The 15,715-nt window shown below is 40.7% G+C and overlaps 1 protein-coding gene across 1 annotated transcript; it reads left to right on the top strand.

Annotated features, from left to right (window-relative positions):
• Positions 1–6,692: 6,692 nt before the first annotated feature.
• Positions 6,693–7,304, top strand: LOC114389776. The gene has a single exon (XM_028350513.1). The coding sequence runs from the start codon at positions 6,693–6,695 to the stop codon at positions 7,302–7,304; it is 612 nt and encodes a 203-aa protein (XP_028206314.1).
• Positions 7,305–15,715: the final 8,411 nt, after the last annotated feature.

Here is a 15,715-nt window from a genome sequence, read left to right as displayed (position 1 = left end):
ATGCCTCAAAGAGATCCAGGAAGGATAAAGAGGCCGAAGGAACCAGTTCCGCTCCCGAGTATGACAGTCACTGCTTTAGGAGCGCTGAACACCAGCAGCACTTCGAGGCCATCAAGGGATGGTCATTTCTCCGGGAGCGACGCGTCCAGCTCAGGGACGACGAGTATACCGATTTCCAGGAAGAGATAGTTCGCCGGCGATGGGCATCACTAGTCACCCCCATGGCCAAGTTCGATCCAGACATAGTACTCGAATTTTACACTAATGCTTGGCCTACAGAGGAGGGCGTGCGTGATATGAGGTCCTGGGTGAGGGGTCAGTGGATCCCATTTGATGCAGATGCTATCGGCCAGCTCCTGGGATATCCTTTAGTGCTGGAAGAGGGCCAGGAGTGCGAGTATGGCCAGAGGAGGAACCGGTCCGATGGGTTCGATGAGGAGGCCATTGCCCAGTTGCTATGTATACCGGGGCAGGATTTTGCCCGGACTGCTGCCGGGAAACGGGTGCGGATCATGCGCACCAACATGACCACCCTGACTCAGATATGGATGACTTTGCTTCTCAACAACATCCTGCCCAGCGATCATAATTTCGACCTCCCCCTGCCGAAGTGTCAGCTGGTGTACGCCATCCTGACACGGATGAGCATTCATGTGGCTTAGTTAATCGCTGATGCCATCTATATATTTGCAGGTATGGCGCCTACCAGGCACCCTCTGGACCCGGATAAGTCCAACAGGGCCCTGGGATTTCCCGCCTTGATCACAGGACTCTGCCAGTCGTTCGGCGTCCCCGTCGCACCTAGCAAGGTGATTCGGCATCCCATCACCCGAGCTTTTATTGAGAAGTACTGCATGCAGAGACAGGTCCAGGGTGATGCACCACAGGCCGCAGACGCGCCGCCACCTCATCAGGCTGGTCCAGCCGGATCGTTTGATACGGAGCAGTATTTGCGGCATTTGGTTCGCCAGCAGGCGGCCAACCACCGGGAACATGTACAGACTCATGATTGTCTTTATCATATGAGTCTCAGCCTGTACAGCCAGGGCTTTACTTCTTTTCTGTGCCCTACTCCGGACCAGTTCAGGGCAGAGGTCGCATGGCCTGGAGATTGGCCTGAGGCCCAGGCAGGAGAGGAACCAGCAGAGGCACCAGCAGAGGCTCCCGACGAGGCAGATGAGGCCCGCGAGGACGAGGAGATGACCGATTTACTTGATTTCTTAGGAGGAAGCGGGGCCACATGATTGGGAGATTCCTTGATCCATATTTCTTTTTATTTCCATTTGTTTTCTCTGTTACATATCATCATATTGTTGTTTGACTAAGGGACTAACGTTTGTTTCATGTTTTGGTTTTGTACATACATATCATTTGAGTTGTTACGTCGGTACTTGTTTCGTTGTTGTCAATAGTGTTTGTTGAAATTCCGGAACTGTGTAGAGTTTTTCATTTAGGAACGTCGTTCTAAAAAATAAAATGAACCAAAATCCTAATAAAAAGAAAGAAGCGTTGTAAATAAAGTCATGATCATAAAGAAAAGGAAAGGTTTTTATCTATACATATATGTGTCAAAGGAAAGTGTGTATAAAAGGATTTTTGTGTGTAAATGATGCATGGAAAGGAATTCTTGTGTGTGTAAGCAACGAGTGTATATGAAGAAACTTTTGTATGAACCATAAGTGTGTGTGGGGAAAAATGAAAAAATATTTGAACGTAAATAGGGTTTGTATATAGACCGTGTGACGTAAAGAGAAAGAGTTCTAATGCGTGTACAGAAAAAGTTTGTCATGTATAAAAATATAGATGTACAAAGAAAGATTTTCCTCATAAAGGACCACAGGTGTATAGTTGTAGTGAACGTATATAAAAATAAAACAAAAAAGTAAAAAGAAAGAAAGACCGCGAAGGTCGACATGTTATAGTTAAGAAGTATAAATCATTCGTAAAGAGCAAACACATCTTCTGGAAACAAGGGACTGATGCTAATAGTGTATTTTCCGGAATGAACCGAGATAAAGATGGAAACGTTGGGTCTGTCTGTGTAAATTCCCAACCGTAGTATCACAATGCCATAAACAGGATGCTTGAGTGCCCACCTGACTGTAGCCATGACTAATTTTGCACGCTGTTTTCAAAATCATCATTGTCACGCGTGCCTTATGGAATAATATGGAAGTTCGGCCCGAAATTGACAGACACCCAAATTTGTTTCGCCCCAGATATCGAGATTGGGGTTCCCGCGATAAAGGACCCCATTGAAACACAACCTTAGACCTTTTTGAACCTTGGCCTATAAAAAAGGAATCCTCATTCTTTCCCCCAAAGCAAAGGACAGCGGAATCTCCTCGAGGGAGAGCAAATAGAATGCTAAACCCGATTTCCCAAAGAAAGGGATGGGGAAGGAAAAGTGAAATGAAAGAAAAGGAAGAAATGGAAAGAAAGAAAAAAAGAAAAATGAAAATAAAGAAAAGAACAGAAGAAAGGAAAGAAGGATTCCCGATCGAAGGTCTAAGGGAAGTGAAAAGGGAAAAGAAGCAATTATCGATCAATGAAAAAAGAGGACAGAAATTCTTCAAGCCAGATTGCCACTCGAAATCATTTTTCGACTGGCAATATCCCACCCTACGTGAACAAAGAGGAAAAGACCGAAAAACCAGCTTCCTCTCCAAAAACACCACCCTCGAGAAAATCCTATTGGTCCGTGATCGTACGTTTGATCTTTGATTCGATAGGAAGTCGTTGCAAAATAGAGTCATGGTGCAGTTATGGTTTGGGAATAGGATAAAACACTTGCCTTGTGAGTTTTATACACTATGAGTGATTTATTTTCAGCTTAGCCTGATGTTTCCCCTGCGTGTTCATTTGAAAGCTAGAAGTTTACATCCTACCCTTCATTCTCGATTGCAAGGAAGATTACCCTTGGCACAAGTATATTTTTTCTCTAAGATGTGGTGCTCTCGCGAATAATTTATTTTTCTTTGCAAAAAGCATGTTATCCTTTTAGGTGGAAAAACCCGGTGGACCGTTCGGTCCCGCCAACCCTCTTTTTCGGAGCCACATGAATGTTATTGCTTAGGGCTGTTCATGTGTCCTCCACTTTCGAGTTTGGAGCTGTGTTTCATGATTGCCTAAGTGAGGACCCTCAAGGCAATCCTCTATTCTCACCCTTTTTCGGAGCCACATGAATGTTATTGCTTAGGGCTATTCATGTGTCCTCCACTTTCGAGTTTGGAGCTGTGTTTCATGATTGCCTAAGTGAGGACCCTTAAGGCAATCCTCCATTCTCACCCTTTTTCGGAGCCACATGAATGTTATTGCTTAGGGCTGTTCATGTGTCCTCCACTTTCGAGTTTGGAGCTGTGTTTCATGATTGCCTAAGTGAGGACCCTCAAGGCAATCCTCCATTCTCAACTTTTTTTGGAGCCACATGAATGTTATTGCTTAGGGTTGTTCATGTGTCCTCCACTTTCGAGTTTGGAGCTGTGTTTCATGATTGCCTAAGTGAGGACCCTTATGGCAATCCTCCATTCTCACCCTTTTTCGGAGCCACATGAATGTTATTGCTTAGGGCTGTTCATGTGTCCTCCACTTTCGAGTTTGGAGCTGTGTTTCATGATTGCCTAAGTGAGGACCCTCAAGGCAATCCTCCATTCTCACCCTTTTTCGGAGCCACATGAATGTTATTGCTTAGGGCTGTTCATGTGTCCTCCACTTTCGAGTTTGAGCTGTGTTTCATGATTGCCTAAGTGAGGACCCTCAAGGCAATCCTCCATTCTCATCCCTTTTTCGGAGCCACATGAATGTTATTGCTTAGGGCTTTTCATGTGTCCTCCACTTTCGAGTTTGGAGCTGTGTTTCATGATTGCCTAAGTGAGGACCCTCAAGGCAATCCTCCATTCTCACCCTTTTCCGGAGCCACATGAATGTTATTGCTTAGGGTTGTTCATGTGTCCTCCACTTTCGAGTTTGGAGCTGGTTTCATGATTGCCTAAGTGAGGACCCTCAAGGCAATCCTCCATTCTCACCCTTTTTCGGAGCCACATGAATGTTATTGCTTAGGGCTGTTCATGTGTCCTCCACTTTTGAGTTTGGAGCTGTGTTTCATGATTGCCTAAGTGAGGACCCTTAAGGCAATCCTCCATTCTCTCCTTTTTCGGAGCCCCATGAATGTTATTGCCTAGCGCTGTTCATGTGTCCTCCATTATCAAGCGTGAAGCCTCAGGTGACTGGGAAACACGTTATTCTGTTGTTTTCCCGGATCGGTTCCTTCGTCAAATATGTGTATATGTGTATATGTATATTATATTCGTTGTTTTGGGTGTTGTTTGTATTTTGTTTTGTGCAGAAGAAAAAGAGAAGGAGTAGAGACGAGATTCGTCATCACGGAAAGGGCAGGACGGACGAAATCAGTGTCCTATCTTTGCATTCCTCTTATCTCCGATGAGAGGTAAGTAAAGAGGGGCAACTGTCATACCCTAATTTCGTCCGGGGATTATTACTTGATGACATGCAACCTTTGGTTAGCCACTTTGAGATACTTGGCGTCCTTTGTTGCACAATAAATGAAGTCTCGAGACGTCTTAGAAATCAAAAGGAAGCAGGCTTGCGCGATCCGTGAAATTCCGTAAGGTGGCGAAAGTCGAAAAGAGGTGTTTTTGCGCAATCCGTGAGTTTTCGTAACTTCTTCGAAAGCTAAAAAAGAGTAAATACGTAATCCGTAAGGATTCGTAACCTTGCGGAAGAAAAATAAGTATCATTACGAAATTCATGAAGTTTTGTAACGTTACGGAAAAAGAATTACCAAAAAAATAGAAGGGGGGTACATTTAGTAAAAAGGGGGGGTGCAAATAGAAACCAGGCCCACTTGGGCCCTCCAGAAGATTCCTCCTGAAGGCTGTTGCTTCTGGAGGAAGCAACCTTGCTCGCCTGGGCGAGCTGAGCTCGCCTGGGCGAGCTGGGTGGCAAGCTTCTCCCCCATTTTGCTATAAATAGGGGGAGAAGTGAAGAAGAAAAGGGTTCAGCGCACTTCTCTCTCTCTCAAAATTGCTGAGGAAAATTAGTTCCGTGAAGAAAATCCAAGCCGAGGCGCTTCCGTAACGTTTCCGTGAGTAATTACGCGAAGATTCTCGACCGTTCTTCAAGATTCATCGTTCGTTCTTCGTTTTCTTCAGTCTTCAACGGGTAAGTACCTCAAACCGAGCTTTTCAATTCATTCTATGTACCCGTGGTGGTCCACATTTTGTTTCATGTATTTTTATTCTCGTTTTCATTTACTTTTTATACCCCCTTTTGACGTGCTTAAGCCATTCATTTAAGTCATTTCTCACTTAATCTAAAAATAAAATAAATTTCCACCGATCGTTTGAATTGTATCATCCGTTAATTTTGGTTAAAATGAATTCCAACCGTTCGGTCGTGCCGTAACCACGTTGGAAATCAAAAAGAGGTAAAATAATAATATAATAATCAAAAAATACCTTTTAGTAAATAAAAGCGAAAGATCAATCGGACGTTTTCTCTTTGGGATTTCTCATTCTTAATTGAATTGACTAATAACTAAAGTGAAACTAAGGCTAAAATCAACTCGCCTAGTCAAGCTCGTCCACAAAAATAGGATTTTGAAAGTTTATCATTTCTGTTTCTTACCAAGTAAAATGGATCACTTTTAAGGTCCAACGCCTTAAAATGATCACCTTTCAAGTAAAAAAGGTCACTTGATTCACACGTAAGAAAGAACTACGTAGGTCTGATTTCCTCTCCAAAGGAGGGTACGTAGGAGCAAAAGCCCCGCTTTTGTCGACCTCAAAAAATAAAAAGAAATAAAAGTTAAGATAACACAATTCCACAATTCTAAAAAATAGACTGTTGTCCTTCGAGACAAACGTGAGAGGTGCTAATACCTTCCTCAAGCGTAAATATAACTCCTGAACTTAGAATTTTCATTTTGATCGGTTTCCTTCGGTTTTTCCGACGTTTCCCACAAATAAACGTTGGTGGCGACTCCACGCTTCTTTCCTCCTTTGGAAAGCGCACCCGTGAGCCTCGCCCTCGCTCGCCCGCGAAGGGCACGTTGCGACAACTGGTAATTGATTAGCAATATATTGTAATCGATTACACCACTTAAAAATCATTTGGAATGTTGAAAATTCAGTTAAAAGCTTTTGAAATCAAACTTTATCACTGGTAATCAATTACCAGAGAGTAAATAATCTGGTAACTTAGAAAAATTTGAGAAAACTTTTCTTGTAAAACAAAATTGTGCTATGTTTGGTTTTCGAAAAATCTTTTTCAATACTTCCCTTGTGAAGTCTTGACTTTTTGCTTCTTGGTTTCTTCTCTTGAATCTTGAATTCATCTTCTCTTGAATCTTGATTCTTCTTGATGTCTTTTCTTTAATCTTGATCTTGAACTTGTTGACTCAATCTTGACATCATTCTTTTGGGCTTTTTGTCATCATCAAAACTACTTGAATCATACTTGATTCATCATCATGAAGCTTGCTTATACAGAAGAAAAAGACAAAGAGTGAGCTGGCTAGAGAAAAGAGAAAGGAGGCAAGTCCGAGCAAAAGGGAGGAGGTGCCATATCCATTGGTACCAACAAAGAAAGACAAGGAATGACATCTGGCTCGTTTCCTTCATATCTTCAAGAAATTGGAGATTACTATGCCCTTTGGAGAAGCTCTTCAACAAATGTCGTTGTACTCTAAGTTTTTAAAAGATATGCTCACACGGAAGAATAAGTACATTCACAATGAAAACATCATTGTGGAAGGAAACTGCAATGTTGTAATTCAAAGGATTCTTCCACCTATGCACAAAGATCCTGGGAGTGTGACTATTCCATGTTCAATTTGTGAAGTTTCTGTGGGCAAGGCTCTTATTGATTTGGGAGCCAGTATTAATTTGATGTCATTTTCCATGTGCCGGAGGCTTGGAGAGTTGGAGATAATGCTGACTAGGATGACTTTACAGTTAGAAGATCGCTCCATCACTAGACCTTATAGAGTGATAGAAGATGTTTTGGTTCAGGTCAAACACCTTATCTTTCCTGCTGATTTTGTGGTAATGGACATAGAGGAAGATACATATATTCCATTAATTTTGGGACGTCCATTTATGGCTACTGCAAGCTGTGTAGTAGACATGGGAAAAAAGAAGCTAGAAATGGGTATTGAAGGCCAAAAGATTAGCTTTGAGCTATTTGATGAAGAAAGGACATTGATGGACCATAATGTTTGTCTAGAGGTGAAGGAGAGCAAAGAAAAGGTTCTAAAGGAGAGAACCAAGATTGATCCGAGCTGACAAAGACTTTTGCGTCAAGCTAATGACGTTAAAAGAGCGCTTATTGGGAGGCAACCCAACACTTTTTAATTTTGTTTTCCTTGCATTTAGTTAAGTTTGACTGCTTGTGATTGTTTGAATTCAACATGTTTAGTATTGGAAATATGGTTAAAAAGCTTTAGTGAAGTTGTGGACATAAAAATAACTTGAAAAAAAATTTGTTGTCCACTCGCTAAGCATACTCCTCACGCTAAGCGCCATGTTCTTCACGCGCTAAGCAAGTTGTTGTTCGAGCTAAGCGCATTGACCACTGATCATTGGTTGTATGGTCTCACTAAGCGTGTGACCTGTGCACTAAGTCCAATAAACTCTCTATCCTTCTAATTTTTGGAATTGGGCTAAGCGAGTTATCTCACTAAGCGCGCAAGTCTGGTCTCGTTAAGTGTTATTCTTCTCTGTTGATTAATTTTGAGAATTGCGCTAAATGAGTGCTCTCGCTAAGCCCAATCCCTTCTCTATTTGGAATAGCGCTAAGTGAGACAGGCACACTAAGCGCGGGCCACTATTGCATTCAAGGAGCATTTTATTCGCTAAGCACGACTTTGGCCCACTAAGCGAGAGTTGTAGGACCAATCAGAGCGGCAGAACTCGCCCAGCACGTACCTTCACGCTAAGTCCAAAAACTTCTCTGGAATTTCATAATTTTGTAATGGGATTAGCGAGTAGATCCGCTAAGTGCATGAGCTTTAAAACTCAAACGTCTGGTTGACTTGCTTAGCGAGTCCATGCGCTAAGTGAGTCATTCGAAATTGCCAGCAAATAAGGCAACTGCCTTAGGCAGTTACCATTTTACTTCCTCTAAGCATTTTCTCCCATTCATCCTCTGCACAGTACTTCAACCTCCCTGCATTGCCTGCATTTTTGCTCCCTCTTTGCACTCATATTCAATAGCACAAGTAAGCTTCTTAACTTTGTTCATTTTATTTCCAAATTTCAATCTTTAGGCTAGTTAACTTAGTAGTGTTAGGTTGAATTTTTGTTAATACTTAGTTCTGTTAGGTTAGTTGTTCATTAGACCAGAATGAAGGTTTTATTATGGATATAATGTGCTTGTTTTGATTAGGGTTAGATGGCCTAATAGGGGCCTAAGTGGAGGGGTGAGAAGCCACTATTTTTTCTAGAAAATGTGATGAGCGTGCTAAGCGAGTTCATCGTTTCTGTTTAACATCTAGATATCTAGATAAACTCGTTAAGCACGGCCATGTCCCGCTAAGCGCGTTCATCCTCTCTAATTGAAATTTCAATTGCTTATGCACTCGCTAAGCGCGTCTATGTGCTAAGTTAGTAATGTGTTCTCAGACACTTAGAAACTTTTGTGTTTTGTTGTGCGCTAAGTGTGCCTTGTCTTGCTAAGCGCAATTATCTCTCTATTTTTCTATTTGTTGGAATTGGGCTTAGTGAGCCTGCCCGCTAAGCCAGTGCTATTCAGTAGAGTAGTCGCGCTAAGCGCTAATCCTTATCTGTTTTGAAAATTTATGGAATTGGGCTTAGCGAGCCTGCTTGCTAAGCCAATTCTGCAGGAAAAAATTGGATTTGTGTTCACTCGCTAAGCGCGTGGCTATCGCACTTAACGCATGAGTAGATTTTCCTAAGGCGTGCTAAGCGCCTAGTCTGATTTTCAGTTTTATTTTCTACTTTTTAATTTGAATAAATTCCTGTCTAATCTTTTGTTTGATTCTTTTGTATTGCAGATGACTTCCCATACGAGAAAAGCCACAACTTTAGTGTCTCAGGCCGGTTATGATAGATCAAGATTTGTATCACAGGAGGCCTAGGACCGTTACTCAAATAATGTGCTTGCCAGGAACATTCTGCCAAAAAGAAATGTCAAGTTGTATATCAATGAGTTTGATGATTTCAGAAGAGAATTGATTAGAAGAAAGTGGCATAAACAGGTGACCAACTTGACTGAGGGAAGCATTTATGTGGCAATTATGAAGGAATTCTATGCAAATCTATATGTCCCTGAGGACAAGTATCCCAAGCAAGTTAGGGTTCGAGGGCACCTGATAAAATTTGATGTTGATTCCCTCAACAACTTTTTGGAGACTCCAGTGGTCGTGGAGCAAGGGGAGAGCTTGCCCTCTTACTCCAGGTTTGCTATACTGAGGCCTGATCCTCAGGAGCTTGCAGCCCGGCTATGTATCCCTGGGAGGGGATTTGTACTTATTGCCGAAGGTCTGCCATGGAATCTCTTGAGGAAAGATCTTACCACTCTGGCCCAAACTTGGAGTGTTCTATCTTATTCTAACTTGGCCCCGACATCCCATACTTCTGATCTTAATCTGGATAGGGCCAGGTTAGTCTACGGGCTTGTAATGAAGATGAATATGAACTTAGGTTAACTTATTTCTGGTCAGATTTCACTCATTGCTTAGCCCAACTCCTTGCGGCTTGGATTTCCAGCCCTGATTACTGCCTTGTGCAAGCCCCGAGGAGTCACCTCAGATTCTCTTACCTTCGAGTCACTCAGCCCAGCCATTAATTTGGCTTATATGAAGAAGAATTGCTGGAACCTGGATGAACTTTCAGTCAGTTTTCCAAGGACCCAAAAATCTAGGGCTAGAAGATCTAAGGCCCCATCTTCTTCAGCTACCCCTGCTCCCCCTACATCAGCTTCATCTACTTCTATTCTTCCTTTACCACCAGTAGCTCCAGTTCCTCCAGGTCCCTCAGCTCAGATCTCAGAGCCTTTCCTGTCTATGATGTAGAGTCGGCACCAAGGCTAGCTCCTGATCATGCAGAGTTTGCAGGATGTGGTCTAGTAGTGGCCAGTTATGAGCGTGGAGGAGTTTCTGTAGACGGTGACCTGGCCAGGAGTCTAGCCTTCTCCTTTGGGAGGGGATGAGGCCTCTGCAGCCCAGGAGCCTCAGCTGGACCAGGAGGATGGAATTCTTGAGGCCTCAGATGATGCAATCCTACCCCGCAAGGGCATTGGATAGAAAACTCCAAGTAGATTGGGCCAGAGATGCAAGAGAAGGCCCTAGGGTTCTTATGAGCCTTAGGTAGATTTCGGGCCCATGGGCTAAGTACGAGCCCACTTATCTTTGTAAATATTAGATTAAGGTTTCATTATTTTTGGGCCTTGTATTTAGGGCTCCATAATGTAGGTAGGGTACCCTAGAAATATAGGATTTTTCAGCCCTTGTATTTTAGGGCACCTAGACTAGTTTTTGTATTAGGGGTAGTTTTGTAATTTCACATGCACTAAGTGGATATTTGATGTGTGTGGTTGGAAATAAATTTAATTGAATTGGTAGAAGCCCAATCCAATTAAATTTTAGAGGGGGAGGTGAGCATTTGCTTACTACACCCCATTGCCACATCATATAGTCACACTTTGTGCATGTCCTTCATGCTTTTCATGCCTCATGACACCTAAGCACACTTAGTGGAGAATCTTGAAATTGATCTTGGATTAGTGGGCTGAACCATAACTAAAATTCACTAATCATAATTAGTGAAATTTTGGCTCCAAAGTTTGGCTCCACAAATTCAATTTCAAATTCAAGTGAAATTTGAATTTCCCTCCAATTTTGTGTGACACTTAGGCTATAAATAGAGATCATGTGTGTGCATTTTTTTCAACTTTGATCATTTGAATATTAAACTTCAGATTTCAAAGCTCATTTAGAGCACAAAATTTCGTGCTCTTCTCTCCCTCTCCCTTCATTCATCTCCTTCTTCTTCCAAGCTCTTATCCATGGCCTCCTATGGTGGTGAGCTTCTTCTAGACTCATCTTCTCCTTGAAGTGGCGTCTCCTCTCTCTCTTCCTTTCTCCATTCCGCTGCCATTCATCTTCCAAGAAGCAAAGGAATCCATTGATGAAGAAGATCCTAGGCCTACAAGCTCCAATGGAGCTTACATCATGTGGTATCAAGAGCATCTTCATCTAGGTGATGTTCTTTTTCTTCCTCTATCTTTTTGTTCAATGAATTCTCTTTAATTCCTTGTTCTTCATCTTATTCTCCATGTATATCCTCCATTGTCTTGTTGATTGCTGCTGTTTAGAGTAGATTCAAAAAACAATAAACCGATTAAATCTTAGATCTACACTTGTTCTTGCATTTCTATGGTTCAAATTTTGTAGATCTACTCTTGAATCTTGTTTTTGTGTTGATTTTAGGTTCTATCATTTTTCATTCATAATATTCTTGTGCTGAACCTTAGATCTAAATTTTTCTTCCAAAATATTGATTAGAAAAAAAAACACAAAAATCTAAGTGTAAATCACTTAATCCATGTTGTCTTAGAGTCATGTTTAGTCATAGTAATTGTCACATTATGTTCTAAGTTTGTGTTGAATTTTTATTTTGTTGATTGAATTCTAGATACATTTGTTCATGTATTCTTGTCATTCTTAGCCTATCTTTTTAATTTTGAGTCTAATTCATGCATGTTATTTAGTTCATAACATGTTCTAAATCAATTCCTAGAAGTAGTCTTGTTCTTGAACTTTTTTTTTGTTTTCTAAGTTTCCTACATGATGCCTATGATGAAGTTGAGTTGTGGTGCTGAGTTGTGGCTGGATTTGTGAATCAAATAAGTCTTAAGCTCTCTTGAATTGTGTTATTCAAGATAATTGAGCATAAGCAAACACAAATTGTAACTATCCAAGCCTTAAGCAACATAAACACTACTCTTGATTTCTAGGTTGAAATCGCTGGTGCTGGCAGCTTGAACATACGAACTTGTATAAATTACTGGGAATTGGTCACTACGTTTTTTGAGCTTAAAATTTTACTGAATTTTCTAGACATCTGGAAAAAAATTATAAAAAAAGAACCAAGCGATTTGGATTAAAGGAAAAAATAAGAAAAATCTCACAAGTTGGCAGAAAAATCAGTGTCCAGGAAAAAAAAAACAAAAGTGAAAGGAAAGTGTGCTTGTTGTTTTGGCTCAAAATTTGTTCTATAATTGGTGCCTATTTTATACCAATCCTAGTTATGAAATTTCAATTGAAAATTATTGTGAAAACAAGTGCCAAAACTAGAGGTTTCTTGAGTCTTTTTTTTTTAGAGTTTTTCTACTCTACTCTAGAGCCATCCTAGGTTTCTCTTTGAGTCCTAGCTTGCTTTTTGTGCTTTCCATTGCTTTAATTGTTGAATAATCCTTGGAAATTTGTCTTGTTAAAACTCTATTGGTTTATCTTTCATTTCATTTTTTTTGGTCTTTGGTTATTGCTTGTCTCTTTGTTTCCTTGCTTGTGAGTTGCCATATAGGGAATTGGAAAGGAGGATTGGTGCCATATCTTGAAGAATTTGTGTCAAGAAGCAAGGGGCCAACCACCTTAAGAGCTATTGGACTAAGAAGCACTCCAAATTGAGTGAAACACTAAAGAGAGAATAGCCACCACAATTGAGGACTTTTTTCTTTGTAATTTTGTAATTGGCAATTTGCTTTGCTTTCAAATTTTGTAACAAAAAGGCCTTTCATTGGAAGTAAGTTGGGAGCCTCCGCTAGGTCACCCTACTTCCATTTGTGTGTAATAATTTTAGGCAATTTCCCCTTAGGATAGTGAGTGTTTTGTTGGGAACCTTAAATGAGGTCATCCAAACACTCTTAGGATCCGCCTAGTTTGCATTTCTTGCACTTTAATTTCTTGCTTATTTTCATAGCTTATTTCCTTTACCCTCCATTGTCAAACCGCCTAGATAGCTTGCCTTTTACCAATTAGTTTTTACCTTATCTTTCACACCTCTTTTAGTGTTTATTTTGGCTAGTTTCAACCATAGTTTATTTTACCTTTTGTTTTCAAAACCCCAACAAGAAAGAACCATAACTTAGGAACCAACATGAGTCTTCATTCTTCATCTAGTGTTAATGGTGAGGGTTCTACTCCTAAGGACCCCTTGTATAAGATATTAGATGAGTTGAGATCCCTTAAGTTGTGGAAAGAAAAACAAGAGAGAAAAGAAAAAGGTAAAAAAAGAGTGGAAGAAATAAGTCAAGATGAAAGAAAGAAAATAAGAGAGGAAGAAAGAAGAAAAATAATGAAAGAAATGAAAAGAGAAAAACATGTCTCCTATAGTAGTCATAACTCTTGCAAGAGCCTAAGTGAAGAACTTCGTGGCTATTATGAAGGAAGGCATAGGTCACATCTTAGACCTCACTCCCATAGGAGAGAAAATGAAAGAAAGCCTCAAGAGGTTAACATTAAACTCCCATACTTCCATGGGAAGGACAATGTAGAGGCTAATTTAGATTGGGAAATAAGGGTAGAACAACAACTTAAAAGGAAGTCTACTTCAAAATCTTATGGCTCTCACTCTTATCCAAAGAAAGACCAAGGTCAAGGAATCTTAGGGGTGAGACCTTCTAAGCCCAAAGATGATAAGGGGAAGACAATAGAAAAGCAACCCCTTAAGGCTAGTATGCAAGAGAAGACTAGCTCTATGAATTGCTTTAAATGTCTTGGAAGAGGACACATTACTTCTCAATGCCCCACCAAGAAAACCATGATTATGAGGGGCCAAGACATTTATAGTAGCCAAGATGAGGCTACTACTTCACCTTCCTCTGGTAAAAGTGAAGAAGCAAAAGGGGAAGAATCTAGTGAAGAGATCTACCTCCAAGAAAAAGGACAACCTTTAATGGTTAAGGAGGAGTGTAAGGAGGTAAGTGTCTCCTCCAAGAGGTTAGCTAAGAAGGAAAGACATTTTGAAATAAAGACAAATATTAAAGAAATTTCCCTTCTTAGACAACCTCCACATTTTCTCCGTTGTAAAAAGACACTTGTTAGCATTGCCACATCTCTTAGGCTTGAGTTTATTCCTCAAGTAAAGGAGTTGTTGGATGAGGGTTTGGTTCGCAAGAGATTAAATCCTTGTGCTTTGTTGGTGCCCAAAATAGGTATTATTAGGCACCAAATCCCTAAAATAGGTGGTGTGATGAATGTTTTGGGTGGTGTAACACTCTTTTGTAAAATCACTCGTGCACCCAACATCTTCATGATTTGTGTACATAGGGACTCATTAGGTAGGTTTGTTCTTATTTTTAGTTTCAATACAAACTTAGGCACTCATATGGGACACCTTAGGTTTGTCATACTTTTTGGTAGGAATAATCAACATGAAAATACAGAAAAAGGTATGTTCTATTGCTTTACTTTTCTTAATTTTTTAAATTATGATCATGGGGTTCCCATGAACCCTAAGAGAATAAAGGTCATTCCTGAGTGGCCCGCTCCACCAAGTGTAAGAAAAATTTGGGGCTTCCAAGACTTAACAAACTTTTACAAAAGGTTTGCCCCATATTTTTCTATACTTGTAGCACCACTCATTGAGTTGGTGAGGAACCATGTTCCTTCATGGGAAGATGCCCAGGAAATGAGTTTTCAGACCTTACCTTACTTCAACATACTAAACACCACTAATACATATGTTTTTGTTCTTTTTACAGGTGTTGAGGAAAAAAGCCCAGAGTTTCAAGAACCTCGGGATTTGAGGTCAAATCCTTTTCAAGGGGGAGGGAATGATGCAATCCTACCCCGGAAGGACATTGGATAGAAAACTCCAAGTAGATTGGGCCAGAGATGCAAGAGAAGGCCCTAGGGTTCTTATGAGCCTTAGGGTAGATTTCGGGCCCATGGGCTAAGTACGAGCCCACTTATCTTTGTAAATATTAGATTAAGGTTTCATTATTTTTGGGCCTTGTATTTAGGGCTCCATAATGTAGGTAGGGTACCCTAGAAATATAGGATTTTTCAGCCCTTGTATTTTAGGGCACCTAGACTAGTTTTTGTATTAGGGGTAGTTTTGTAATTTCACATGCACTAAGTGGATATTTGATGTGTGTGGTTGGAAATAAATTTAATTGAATTGGTAGAAGCCCAATCCAATTAAATTTTAGAGGGGGAGGTGAGCATTTGCTTACTACACCCCATTGCCACATCATATAGTCACACTTTGTGCATGTCCTTCATGCTTTTCATGCCTCATGACACCTAAGCACACTTAGTGGAGAATCTTGAAATTGATCTTGGATTAGTGGGCTGAACCATAACTAAAATTCACTAATCATAATTAGTGAAATTTTGGCTCCAAAGTTTGGCTCCACAAATTCAATTTCAAATTCAAGTGAAATTTGAATTTCCCTCCAATTTTGTGTGACACTTAGGCTATAAATAGAGATCATGTGTGTGCATTTTTTTCAACTTTGATCATTTGAATATTAAACTTCAGATTTCAAAGCTCATTTAGAGCACAAAATTTCGTGCTCTTCTCTCCCTCTCCCTTCATTCATCTCCTTCTTCTTCCAAGCTCTTATCCATGGCCTCCTATGGTGGTGAGCTTCTTCTAGACTCATCTTCTCCTTGAAGTGGCGTCTCCTCTCTCTCTTCCTTTCTCCATTCCGCTGCCATTCATCTTCC

Source organism: Glycine soja, chromosome 16 (genome assembly GCF_004193775.1).
Source record: "Glycine soja cultivar W05 chromosome 16, ASM419377v2, whole genome shotgun sequence".
NCBI lineage: Eukaryota > Viridiplantae > Streptophyta > Magnoliopsida > Fabales > Fabaceae > Glycine > Glycine soja.
This window is presented reverse-complemented; position numbering and strand designations above follow the sequence as displayed.

Excerpts from the sequence above, each read along its gene's own strand:
- LOC114389776 (XM_028350513.1), top strand. The coding sequence starts at position 6,693 with ATGTCGTTGTACTCTAAGTTTTTAAAAGATATGCTCACACGGAAGAAT.